The sequence below is a fragment of the Anoplopoma fimbria genome, chromosome 22 (assembly GCF_027596085.1).
Source record: "Anoplopoma fimbria isolate UVic2021 breed Golden Eagle Sablefish chromosome 22, Afim_UVic_2022, whole genome shotgun sequence".
NCBI lineage: Eukaryota > Metazoa > Chordata > Actinopteri > Perciformes > Anoplopomatidae > Anoplopoma > Anoplopoma fimbria.
This window is the reverse complement of record NC_072470.1, coordinates 1,716,999-1,730,450: the sequence shown is the minus strand read 5'-3', so window position 1 is coordinate 1,730,450 and position 13,452 is coordinate 1,716,999. Positions and strand designations below refer to the sequence as shown.

Here is a 13,452-nt window from a genome sequence, read left to right as displayed (position 1 = left end):
TAAATCAAACTTTATTTATGTCTAAATGTATGTCTCCTCCCAAACAGACTCTTCCTTGGTCCTTGTCTCGTTGGTGTATGTTGGGATTCGTACCAGCCGTGTTCTCTCCTCTGCTCATATTTCTATGGCTCGGTTTCTGTTTGGGCACCAGATAGTTTGGTTGCTAATGTTTGTATTTTCCTGCCAAAGCTCCAGAATGTCTCCTTTGATACAAGCTTGTGTCATGTGATGCCACCTGGTCTTCCTCTCTGGGAGATATTTAATGAGACACTGGGACGTTTCCTCTTCTCTTTGTGCTTTAGTGTGTTTAACCGACCCATCTGGATGGCATGTTCTCTTCTTTGTACCAAATCTCAAATTATCCAACTCTTTTATGGCTCTAACCAAACTCTACTTGTTCCTTTGGCGTGTCCGTGTCTAATGTTCAAAGTCTCTTCATGTCTTTAACCGTTGGACGAACCAGATTGTTAAAGAACGTGTTTGATATTTGATTGATACCACTCTCATGTCTGTACGGTAAATATGAAGCTACAGCCAGCAGCTGGTTAGCTTAGCTTAGCATAAAGACTGGAAACAGGGGGAAACAGCTAGCCTGGCTCTGTCCTGAAGCAATAAAGATACCTCATAGCACGTTAAAAGCTCATTAATTATACGTCATATCTTGTTTGTTTAATGCCTTACCTCACGTTTAATATATCTTTCTGTTCCTACTCAAACTCTGCCAAATGTCTGACCTCTCATTTCTGTCAATTCAACAAACAATAAAGCTGCCAGAAACCAAAAACACAAGAAATTTGACACAAGAACCGATAAGATTTCGTGATAATCACTGAAAATATTCACAGAGATCAGGTCAAGCTTTTAAAAAATATAGTGTATAATGTAATATGTCTATTCATGATGTATAAATATAGTTAAGTTACTATAAATAAAACAGTGTATTGAACAATGAACAGAGGAAGTAACACATCACAAACCTCACTTAAAGTTTATCATCGATAATAAATAGAACCAAAAGGGTGATTTTCAATTTCTTTTTCTTTGCTTTGAGACATTTTTAAAGATCCTGTTCCAGAGTAAAACTTGAGCTTGTCACATATAATCAGCTTTATATAACTTGTGTTGTGGAGTTCTAAACTCATAATCAGAGGGTTCTGATCCAGTGTCTCTAAATTCCTTTTTATGATGGTTTTGTTGGAGGAGACGCTGCGTGTTTCCGTTCATCTTGTTTAGGAACAGAAAACTCTTCTGCATACTGGAGCGCTATTAGAGAACCAGCTCGATCCGGATCGATCGGGTCTCCGAGGCCATCGTGGACCACTTCACATGACTCCGGTCTTCTAAAGAGTCCGCTTCCTGCTGCGTTCGGTCCGCTGGGGGAAAAACTCTGAGGCCAACGGGTCATTTTGTGGCTCTGCCTGTTATCCTCGTTTGGCCTGGAGATTTCTACCAAGGGCACAGCCGTGTGTGTGTGTGTGTGTGTGTGTGTGTGTGTGTGTGTGTGTGTGTGTGTGTGTGTGTGTGCGTGTGCGTGTGTGTTTGAGGCATTGAATTTTAAACCCAGTGCTTGAATTGGTTCAAAATCTGTGCCAGTACTCTAAACCAGCAGCCTGCAACTCATCCACCGATTATTCTTTCGATTAATCAAATCCTCAAACGATTATTCTGTTATCAAAATAGTTGCAGATTCATTTTCTGACGAAACTTTTCAGCATTTCAGGGCAAAGATTTATTATTTGAAGGGTTCAAAGTACTCATAAAACAAAATACCAAGAGTACTTCATGTGCATGAACTATGCAATAAATAATCTTCGCTAAACACAAGACAGATCATTTAAAGTCCAAGTGAAAAATCTAGTTTTCTGACTTACTTTTGGGCTTATTTTCTTCCAATAACGCCCTTATATTGACTTTAAGAAAGCGGCAGCACCGAGGAGGAAGTAATGTTACTCAACTGGATTGAAATTAATCGCTGTTTGACCACAAAAGGCTTCTAAAAGCAGACAGAATCACAGCTAACATGACAACAACAGCCGTTTTATTCATTTGTGGAGTACAACGAATAGTTTTCTTCTTGTTAACAAACAAATTATTGTAATAAAGAGATAGAGTCACCTCTGACACAGAGCTTAACTCTGTGCAAAACCAGTTTTCCTCACTTATTAACAACATTTTAATAAATTATTAAAATATAAAGCATCAGTTTTTGTCAGGGATAGAATGATACATTATTTTACTAATTTCTATAATTTATTCTGTGGTTTTATGGACACATTTTGTAGAAATGGTGCCTATATTTAAGCAATAATCCAGAAATAAATGAAAGAGTCAAGCTTGTAAATAGATTAATTTCCTCCATCCCTCCATCCATCATCATTCCTTACTGGTTTCCTCCACCTGCTTCCTCTCTGAAAGGATATTTTGAGGTTATTTTTCTCTTGTTTTTCTGCTGCTGATAATAAGTTCTTGATAAATGCCAGAGGAGGAAGAGGAAGAGGAGGAAGAGTTGAGAGACGGCGTTATAAGACGGCAGGAAACCTCAGGCAGCTCCACCCTGATAGAAGAGACGGAGATGTTCCTCTTTCTGTTCGGCCTCACTTCTCTTTTCACTCGATGTGTGTTTTGTTTTTGTAAACACAATCAGCTGTTTGTTGCACAGTTGCTAGTTGCTGCATCGTTGTTATTGACAATGTTGTGCAAACTTTGTACAGAGATTTGCAAACTGGGTGGAGAAAAGTAAAAGTGTAGTTTCAGTTCCTGTCTGTGCTTCTGTGTTCTTTTCAGAAATGTGGTTGGGTTTTTTTTCCAAAATGTGAAACGAAATGACAAAAAAACCATAAATCAGATGCTTTTTTTGCCCAAAATGCAGCTAATTTGATGTTCTCAACATTAAAACTGAAACATTAAATCATCCTACGCTTATTTCTTCTTCTGTGTATCAACAAACTGACAGTTTTCTCTTTCTTCTTCTCCTGCAGCCACCATGAAGAAAGGCCAGAACGGCTCCAGCTATTCCAGCGAGCGGAGCCTCATGTTCGGAAACGTTTCGAACGCGCTGACTCCGTCCACCTCCACCTCCACCTCCTCTTCCACCGCCGCCTCCTCCACACAGGTGACCTCCATCGACGGAGTCGGCTTCAGTGAGGGCGACCTGCTGCTTCAGGTAACACCGGAGAGATGTTTTTGGTGTTGAAGAGGAAAAACAACGTTAAGCTCTGAGTGAAGTTTTGTTTTATTTTTTGGTGTTTCAGGCGCTGAACGGCTTCGTGTTGGTGGTGACGGCTGAAGGCTACATCTTCTACACCTCCCCCACCATCCAGGACTTCCTGGGCTTCCACCAGGTAAAACCAGAAGCATGAGCTCATAATCAATAATAGTAGAAGAAGAATAAAGTTCACTTAGAATGTCCTTCTAAAAAAACTACCATTAAAATGATTAAGAACATACAAATAAAATGTCTTCATTTAAACTTGTTTTGATACACACAGTGAATGAAAATGAGATATCAAGTATTCCAATTTTAAAATATAATAAGCACATTTAAAAGAAGATAACAATTCTTGTACTAATTAACTGTCAATAGAACATTTTGCATATAAGAACCGTTGTCTTTTTATCACCGGGAAACCCTTTATTGATACAGCATTGATACTTTGCATATTAACGAGCAGACATGTGACGCCTTATTAATCTTAATAAGTACACACAGTCGTATCAGTACACGTTTTGATAGAACTACAGTAGACACCCTTTCACAATAAAGTGGATCATTAAAAGACAAATATGAGTTAGTAATCCTTGAGGAGCGTTTTGTTGCAGAGCCCCAGTACTTTCTAATGTTTGTTTTGGCCAGCTGCGTTCAAGAGCAATGATGTAAACACACACACACACACACACACACACACACACACACACAGGGTGAGGACGACGTGTCGGCCGTGACACGGCGAGTCGAGTGAATGAATGCCAGCGTTGTGCTGAAGGGCCGAGGCGCTGAGCGGACCACACCTCTCGTCTTTCTCTCTGTGAATCAAACTAACCCTGACACTAAGCCCTCCTTTGTCAGTGGTGCTGAAAAATGGCTTCAAGCTGCTCAGCGGGCTTTGTTGAGTTCAAAGACACCCTGAAGTCAGGATTTGTGAGCACCAGAGGGTTATTCTACCCACTAAAAAACAAAGAAAATGCTGCTGTATCGACTGTTTTATTTATGTTTTTTACAGATTTAGTTTGTTTACTTTGTCTAAAAAAGAAGGAAAAAGAAGGAAAGATTGTTTATTTAATTAGTATTTAGTCACAAAAACTAAAAATACCTTCCACATATCTGTAATTCAATTCTAAAAACATAAATAAATACCGTTTTGTTTCTCTGTTTGCAGTCGGACGTCGTCCACCAGAGCGTCTTTGAGTTGATCCACACAGACGACCGAGCTCTCTTCAGACGGCAGCTTCACTTCGCTCTCAACCCGAATACCAGCCAGCAGGACGGCGACACGGAGCTTCTCAGTGAGCAACAACGACAATAATATATGATATAATATATGATGTTTTACACCTGAGCAACGCAGTAAAAGTTACAGGAACTTATCCTCCAAAATATTCTGTAAATACAAGACATACCTGCAGCTTTTTATTGTTTTTAGTAGAACATAAGGACAAAATAAATAAATGCAAAAAATAAAAGAAGTTCTTAAATATGGGTGGGTTTACTTTATGCATGTTTGATAAGCATGCACAAATAGAAATAAATATTCTATCTCACCAGATTTACATTTGAAAATGTTTTTACTACAAATACGTACGAGGATCCTTATTGTATCATGTTTTCTTTTTGCTTGCGAAGATCTTTCTAAATATAGACAATAACTGGTTCATCTTGCTGTCTGTTATGATGATCGCAGCACTGATTAACAACATTAGATGGAAGTAAATGTGAAATATTTTGTCATTTCTGCAGTTGATCAGAGCTCGGCGGAGGTCAGCAGCAACGTGATGACCTATGACCCCCAGGCCGTCCCTCCAGAGAACTCGTCCTTCCTGGAGAGAAACTTCTGCTGCCGTTTCCGCTGCCTGCTGGACAACTCCTCCGGCTTCCTGGTAAAAAAAACACACTTTAAAAGATCACTTTCTCTGGCAGAAAACAAAAAAAACAAATGTTTAAAGGTCAGAGGTCGCTGTGTTTGTGTGTGTGTTTTTGTCTCAAGGCCCTGAACTTCCGCGGCCGCCTGAAGTTCATCCACGGACAGAGCCGTGTGTCGGAGGACGGGACGTTGATTCCTCCGCAGCTCGCTCTGTTCTCCATCGCCACGCAGATGCAGACGCCGTCCATCCTGGAGATCCGCACCAAGACGCTGATCTTCAACACCAAACACAAGCTGGACTTCACCCCCATGGGCATCGACACCAGGTACACACACACACACACACTCACACACACACACACACACACACACACACACACACACACACACACACACACACACACACACACACACACACACACACTCACACTCACAGGGTGTTGATTAAGATCTGTGAGGTTTAATCACTATGGAGATGTTTGTATTGTCTCCTCATGAAATGAACAAACTGTCAAAACAATATTTATTAGTTCATTTTATTTCCTAGTAAAAATCTGAACCTGCAAATAAAATGTATTTAGTGAAGGAAAAGAACAATATTTCTCCAGAAAGTGTATAAAGTACCTAAAAAGTACAGATTTTTAGAGCATATAAATTTTAGATTTTCTCAGATTTTTGGAACAAAACTATCAATGTTTGACATATAGAATAATTATAACTCAAAAGAAAACAGATTTATTTAGTATTTCCGATACATTTCTGTAACTAGTCTGCTTCTCTAAAGCAAAAAGAATCATAAAAATAACCCATAAATATTTATTTATTACACTTATTACACATTTATTTATAACATGGAAATTGTTTCTATTTCTACAGAGGGAAGATGGTTCTGGGTTACAATGAAGTGGAGCTCTGCATGAAAGGTTCAGGATACAACTTCATCCACGCTGCAGACATGATGTACTGCGCCGACAACCACGTGAGAAGTAAGTCACCAAGTTATTGTTCGTTGCAGCTCCATGAAAAGATAGAATGTTTCCGAGTGTTTCATTGTGCATAAGATGCATTGACTATTTCTAGGTGTGTTATATATTGACGATACGTCCGACTCTTTCTGTGTCGTGTTCAGTGATGAAAACCGGAGAAAGCGGCTTCACCGTCTTCAGGCTTCTCTCCAAAACCGGGTTGTGGATCTGGGTCCAGGCCAACGCCAGGCTGGTCTTTAAAGCGGGGAAGCCGGACTTCATCGTGGCCCGGCAGAGAGCTTTGATGTGAGTCAAAAACCAGCTGGGTGGTGTTTCTTTTGTGACGGAGCGACAACTTATCCTTGTTTTTGTTGTTTTTTCGCCCTAGAAATGAAGAAGGGGAGGAGCAGCTACGCCTCCGTCGGCTGCAGTTGCCGTTCAACTTCACCACTGGGGAGGCCATGCTTTACGACATCGCTCCGACCATCGACACCCCCGACCCTTGCTCCGCCCCCAAGCAGAGGAAGCTGGACGATTACACCGTCAGCCGCGAGTCCATGCTGGGCTGCATGCTGAGTCAGGACCAGTCTCTCTACTGTGACCACAACAAGAGCAACGCCCTCAACACCCTCAACGACGCCGCCTTCAAGGAATCCCACGCCACCGTCAACGTTCCCGGAGACATGTGGGAGCTCCCCAAACCGGCCGTGGGGAGCCTGGTGAAGTCCGAGGCCACGGTGCAGGACATGTTGGAGACCCTGCAGCAGATCCTCGGGGAGAACGACATCAGCGATACCCTGGACGTCGGGCCCGAGGAGCTGAAGAGCTGGGAGAGCACGCTGCTGAAGATGAGCAGCAGCAGCTTCGAGATGAACGACAACCTGGACGACATCCTCAGCAACGACATCCTGACCTACGTGGAGGAGCAGCTGCAGAGGGAGGGCGGGCTCAAGCTGCCGGATCAGCTGGACGACATACCGGACTGCCTTCCTGCTTTGGATCTCCAGAACCAGATCCCTGAGCAGGAGCAGAACTTCGTTTGGCCCCCGGAGCCCCAGAACCTGCTGATACCAAACGGAGGGCAGATGGTGGCGGGACAAGTACCTCCAGTCCTGGGGAACATGAAACTGACCCACATGGATCTCCCTCAGCTGGGTTTCAACGGTCCGACCCTTCAGCAGACCACTTCTGTCGGTCTCCCACTGGGAACCACTCCAGTTATCTTCAACCCCTCCATGGCGGCTCAAACACAGAACCAACTCAGAACCCTGCAAGTCGCCGCCAAGGACAACAACCGCGGAGCGTTCTCGCTCAGACAACCTTCAACCAATCAGATTCTCCCAAACCAAACGGCTCAACCACTGCAGAGCCACCTGCAGATGAGAACGCCGAACGTACCGACCGGCCTCCAGGACCAAAGCGCCAAAAGACAGTTAACTCCCGTGTTCAACTTTCAGGGAAACCAGTGGAACTCGTCCTCGACCTCCAACTCAAACCAAGCAGACAGCTTTGTAGAAACGTACACCCAAAATATTTCAAGTTTCACCGCGGATTCCTCGTTGAGCTGCGTTCAGGGCCGCTTTGCACTTAAGACACAAAACAACGGCAATCAGAGACAGACGTGGTCTCTGGAGCAGCAGCTGATCTCAGGTGGACCCGAACAGATGGGCGCCCACCTCAACCAAACCGCAGGATTTCAGAGGAATCCTCTGCACGCCATCAACGGCGGTCCGATGTTCAGGACTCCAGAGACTCCAAACGTACCGTTTCCTGTGCAGCAGGTTGCTGAGCCGCCGCCTCCAGCCCCCCCGAGCAGCTGTATGTTCAGGAACGCCCCCACGAACGGAGTCCACCTCAGCCAGCGACTGAACCCCGCCGGCAACCCGATCCCCTCCAAGCCCTCCTGCTTCTACCAGGGTCTGCCCAGAGGGGGCGCCGTGCCGGGGATGACGGCGGTGCCGGGGATGACGGCGATCCTGAATCCCGACGAGGCGGCGCTGTCCTGCCTGATGCCGGCTGCTCTCGACCCGGACGGCCTTCTGATGCAGCAGCAGCCGTACCTGAACTTCAGTGAGCAGACGCAGGTAAGTCGATGACATCACTCCTAAAGAAGACTCCTTTTTATTTAAAAGGACCAATTGAATTGTCTTTAATCCATTTAAATAATCCATTTTAATTTAATTTAATTTCATAAAATGTTCCAACTATTACGCTTTGTTTGATGCATTTTCTAAACCCGCAAAGAAACTAAAATGAAAAATAAATTTAGTGAAGGAAAAACAACAGTATTTGTCTCCAAAAAGAGTGTAAAGTACCTGAAAAATGTCTTTAAGTGCAGTACTTGAGATTTTCCTCACATATAATTTACTTTTAAGCATTTATTTCACATATTATCTCTGATTTTTTTTACTTAAATTAAAGTAGATTGAAGCTCCAAGGTATTTGTGATTAATCTTAAAATGTGTAAAGAAATGAATAGATAAAGAAATGAATCTTTGTCTCTCCTGATTAGATCAACAGCCGTCCAGTGGTCGGTAACGGAGGCTTCCCTTTCTCCTCGCTGCCCAACGGGAACGCCTACTACTCAGCGAACCAATAGGAATCAGCCGCTGTGACTTCTGGACTGAAACGAAAGTTTAAAAAGGAAACAGAAAGACTCGTGTCTCGAAACGTGAAAGTGGATCAGACTGAAGAACAGAAGTGTTGGAGGAGGACGAGCAGACCCAGCAGGACGCCTCTCTTTGCTCTTTTCTCTTCTTATCAGGAAACAGTGATGGAGGCTCTTTGGTTCAGGATGTCTGCTCTGTGAGGAGGAAAAATAAATCTGTGTGGAGTTTGTTTTCTATCAAAGAAAAAAGCATGAATTCCCTCTTTGGAGCTGGATGGATTATACTAAACAAAAACCAAAAAAACGGATGTTTTGCAATCGCGATCAAGCTGGAGAAACGTGAACAGGAGAACGTTGATGGATGGAAGTTCGTCTGTGCTGCTCTCTATCGGAGGTCAGCGCCTTAGTCCTCATCCCTGAAGTCTTTCCTCTTCCCACATACTGTACTAACACACAAATCTAACTTTGTGTGTGTCCAAGTACGTAATGGAGCATCTTCTTTGACTCAATGTGCTCATTACTGCCCCCTGTGGCCGCAGAGCAGAAAACACCCTCTGCAACTATTTTTTAGTTAACGCTTCAGAGACAAACCCACCTGCAGATTTATGATTTCTGACATATTCACAGAGATACGTTTGGGTCAGTCGTGGTCGTTAATCGGCCTCCTCTGACGTATGAAGGTAGTGTGTGTGGAACATGATGGATTGGAAGAAGATGTTTGATGTTAAGAGGACCTGCAAAAGTGCTTCAGAGGAAAATGCATCATTTAATGTCCTGGATCTCCTCGACGGATGTCTTGAAAAGTGAAATATTTTACAAACAAGAGAAACGGCTCAGCAGGTTTGGTGAAATCTGAATGTTTGACCTGAAAAGAGAAACGATCCTCCGCTGCCTCCTACGCACAAACGCCATACTCCCTAAACCTGTTTTCTATTTGAGCGCTCAGAAGGATAAAATATATATCTACTTTATTTGTTTTTTTTTGTTGTTGCTGTTTTGTCCTTTTGAAAAAAGCGTCTTGATTTACTTTCATTTCAACTCTTTGAATTTTTGATTTGCTTTGCAGGCAGGGTATTAAAAAAGAAAACGCACAACAAAATGATTCAGTGGAAACATCTTCTTAGTTAGTGCCTTCTTTTCTATATATTTTAAAAAGCATTCAGTCAGAGCTTTAACACTGAGCCAGATATTCTTTGTTCTTTAATATTCCTGTGTTGTTGTTTTCCTGTTGTAGGGAGAAAGAAAAAATACAGAAAGTGCCTTAGTCTGTTGAAATACAAAAACATTTCCACCGGGAATATTAGCAAAAAAAGAAAAAGGTGTAGTGGAAATTAGATATTTGATTTAAACCAAACTCGCCCTCGCCTTAAACTTCACAGAGCCAGGTTGTGAGATTGTTTTTGCACTATTCCTTTAAAGTGTTTGCCAAAGCGTAGTGAGGAGAAATAATCCACAAAAACAAGAGCTTTATCCTCCAGATTATGTCTTACTTTAATAGAACTTAAATTACTAATCGTTAAAGAGAGTGTTTTAAATATGCCCTGACTGAGAGTCAAAGTTAAGGACACTGCCTTAAGATTGATTTTAAAACCAGTTTTCTTTTTTTATCCAAACATGAAAGTCAACCTGAAAATGAACGACCAGGATGTGAATCAGTCTCCGCGTTAGATACTGATCTGAGAGAGGACCCTTTCTTCGTTTCTCCGTCCTCTTCCTCTTTCCTGTTTCCGTCTTTGTGATTAATTTATCGTCGTTCTTGCTCGGATCGGGAGCGTCGACGAAAACGTCCGGCAGCGAAAAAACACAGAAGTAAAAACGGTTTAAAGGCAGCTATTGTATTTTTTTTTTATGAGGAAAAAAAATGGAAAAAATGAACACTTCACAAGTGCCTTTTTAATTGACCTCTTTTTGATTGTCTGTTTATTTTTAACAAACAACACAAATCAGCACTTACATTGAAAAGCAACAACATGAGAGAGCCTCAAACTGCAAGAAACGAGCGTCGCTTCATCCAGTACTGAGCCATGACATCTGATTATAGCTTTGTCACTAGTTATCAGCACTTATGTACTTTTTTAAAGATCAGTCCTTCTAGAATAAGTAGGTTTCAGCCGGTTTTAGAAACTGCAAAAGACCAAAGTAGTGACAGCGGACTTAAACGCCAAAAAGAAGCCATCTGTGATGTTGAATTCTGCAGGATACCAAAGGGAAAGACTCCAAACTGTGACGGTTTCACGAACACAGGAGACGATTTCTGCACATAAAGCAGCAGGAAAAGACAGAATGATTGTAGTTAAAGATGGTTTGACATTCACTAGTTAGAAATGTGCTGCGTTCATGTCCCAAGTTTCCAGTCGCACCTCAAAGTGGCGTTACTAACCGAATATATTTGGATTTTAGACATTTTAAAAGAAGAATCAGTCAATTTTATAGACAAACAATGAACATAATTACTTTATTAATGAGACAAATCATGTTTTGTAGTTTTAATTACGATTCAGAGGTCGACATGAACACCATTGTCCCAAATACTGCACAATATTCGTCACTGTACACCGTTTTAGCAGTATTCAAACAGGAAGTAGAATGGATTTGGGACACCCCTTGTGCCTTTTTGAAAGGCATTCTGGGTAATGCAGTAGAGCACTGACTCCAGTAGTAAAGGATCCAGGTTGGGTTACAGTTTGTTTTGATTGCTTTGGCTCAATTTTAAAAACATAACGTGCAAAACTTTCAATTTTAGGCTTGAAATGTCATCAAGCATGACTCATAAAAACATCTGCTGTATATCAGATTTAATCATCAAGATTATTTGGTTGTTGTCGTGGTAACGCCGTCAAACAAAAGCAGATCTCACGAAAGTGAAGTTGTTTTTCTCAAAAATGATACAAGAAACTTATATATATATAGTTAAAAAGTGTTTAAAATGATGCATACTTTACTTTCAAAAGCACTTCAGTTTGAAAATTGAGCCAGAGGAATTATAAAAAATAAAAAGTGAATTGTAATCAATCGACAGCAGATTCCCCCAAAAATAAAACCCCCCAAAAACATCATCACAGATGGATTTGTGTTCAACACAGGCTGAATTTAAACGACTCAGTACAACATGAAGCTCTTGTTTCCGAGGTGTCGGACCTTAAACGCCTCTTTAAAATCCAGAGTGCTTTCAATTCAATCACAAAAGTATTCATATAGAAATATAAAATATATCTTGTTGCTTGCTTCTAGATGAAAAAAAAAAAAGCCTTTGTACTTTATTATACTTTTCAATCCCCTGGAGGCCAAGGCTCCAAATTGCAGTATCTTTGTGTACCTGTATATAAATATATATATTTGTCTCTTTTTGTTTTGTTCATTTACGTATTGTCCTGTAATGTGTATTTTAATGTCATATTGCCTTAACCTGACTCACGCCTTCTTCATATTTTGTACATTCTCTGCACAGCATATACATGTTAGCCTCTTGTTATGATGTTGTTTTTGTAACTTTTCAAAATATTATATCTTGTGAATTTGCCTTCAATATTTTGTGCCTCTAACAGTGTATTGAGTGTTTGAGTCAATCTTTTCATGCTCACCGTATTAAAGGTGATCTGATCACACAAAGTGTTTCAAGTGCTTTTTCTTCTCCGCTCCAAATTAATGTTTTATTGTAATATTTTTGTGAAAATGTGAAAAAAAATCTATCTTTATTGGTATTTTCTTACTCTTTAAATGAAAGTTTAATTTAAAAAAATATAGGTATTTTTGTTGTCAGAAAATGTAAATAAAATCTAATGTAAATATTTAGAAATATGAGGGAAATTAATTTTTTTAATTCTTTAAATTGAATAGAATTAGCATGCATATTTATTATTTATTCAATATCATTATTTTTAATTTCTTGTGGTTTTTGATCAATGTGATTGTCTCCAGTGTCCACTAGGTGGCACTGTAACTACATGTTTGCAATTTAAAGCAGCTGTTCCTGTTTGACAATCTGCTCCCAGTTAAGCCTTTAATGGTTTTCGCACCAAACTGGGCCAGAAGGGATCAGAATCTTTTATTGTTTTACTCTGACTTGCTGCATTACAAAGCAAGTGAAGTGAAATGTCCCATTAACTGCTGTGGCCCTGATGTATCCTTGTTTAAAGCAAAAGTAATGACGGCTGATGTACCCATCTTTAGAAATAAATAACATTTACTATAATATGCAATAGTTAAGTACTAAAACATATACATAATGTAAACTTTTAACTGTTTTCCCTGCAAAAGTACACTGTGTAACATCTGGATCCTAACCTGACATCCATTCTTTAATGTGTTACACAAAACTCCATTCAAAACAACCTAATATGTATGTTCACTTGCTTTAGATTCATTATAATAACAATAATAATTATTGGCATTGTTTGAGTCTTGCATTGACATAAGAGGTTTTAAAAGTTTGGTGTGCATGATGGTAAACGCGCTTTTCTCAGTTTATTTAGTTTTGTGATATTTCATTTCATATTTCACTCAAACTGATGAGAGAATTTGTTCTTTTCTTTCTTTTAAGGGGTTTTTGAGCGTTGAGCTGTATGACCAAATGTCCCTTCTTTCTTTCCTTTTATTCTATGCACCAGTGGAATGAGACTTTTTTCATACAGTAATAAGCACTCGTGAATTCAGCATGCACCATTACAACAAAAAGTGTTAAATGACACACAAAAAAAGTACTACTACTGTTGTTTTTCCTGATGTGACCTTTGACCCGCTGCGCGCTCCTGACGTCAAATCAATGACTGTGAAGCGCACTCTGGTCCGGGAGAGAGAGCAG

At 40.7% G+C, this 13,452-nt stretch overlaps 1 protein-coding gene across 1 annotated transcript in view; it reads left to right on the top strand.

Moving 5' to 3' along the window:
* The window catches only part of LOC129111986 (aryl hydrocarbon receptor-like), a 50,624-nt gene extending 38,370 nt beyond the window's left edge, over positions 1-12,254 (top strand). Inside the window, exons 3-11 of the mRNA XM_054624159.1 lie at positions 2,979-3,163; positions 3,252-3,341; positions 4,377-4,503; positions 4,955-5,094; positions 5,202-5,404; positions 5,955-6,064; positions 6,208-6,349; positions 6,432-8,127; positions 8,556-12,254. Of these exons, the coding sequence (XP_054480134.1) occupies positions 2,979-3,163; positions 3,252-3,341; positions 4,377-4,503; positions 4,955-5,094; positions 5,202-5,404; positions 5,955-6,064; positions 6,208-6,349; positions 6,432-8,127; positions 8,556-8,642 (2,780 nt within the window). The 3' untranslated portion in view covers positions 8,643-12,254. The remainder of the gene's footprint in view (positions 1-2,978; positions 3,164-3,251; positions 3,342-4,376; positions 4,504-4,954; positions 5,095-5,201; positions 5,405-5,954; positions 6,065-6,207; positions 6,350-6,431; positions 8,128-8,555) is intronic.
* The last annotated feature ends 1,198 nt before the right edge of the window (positions 12,255-13,452 follow it).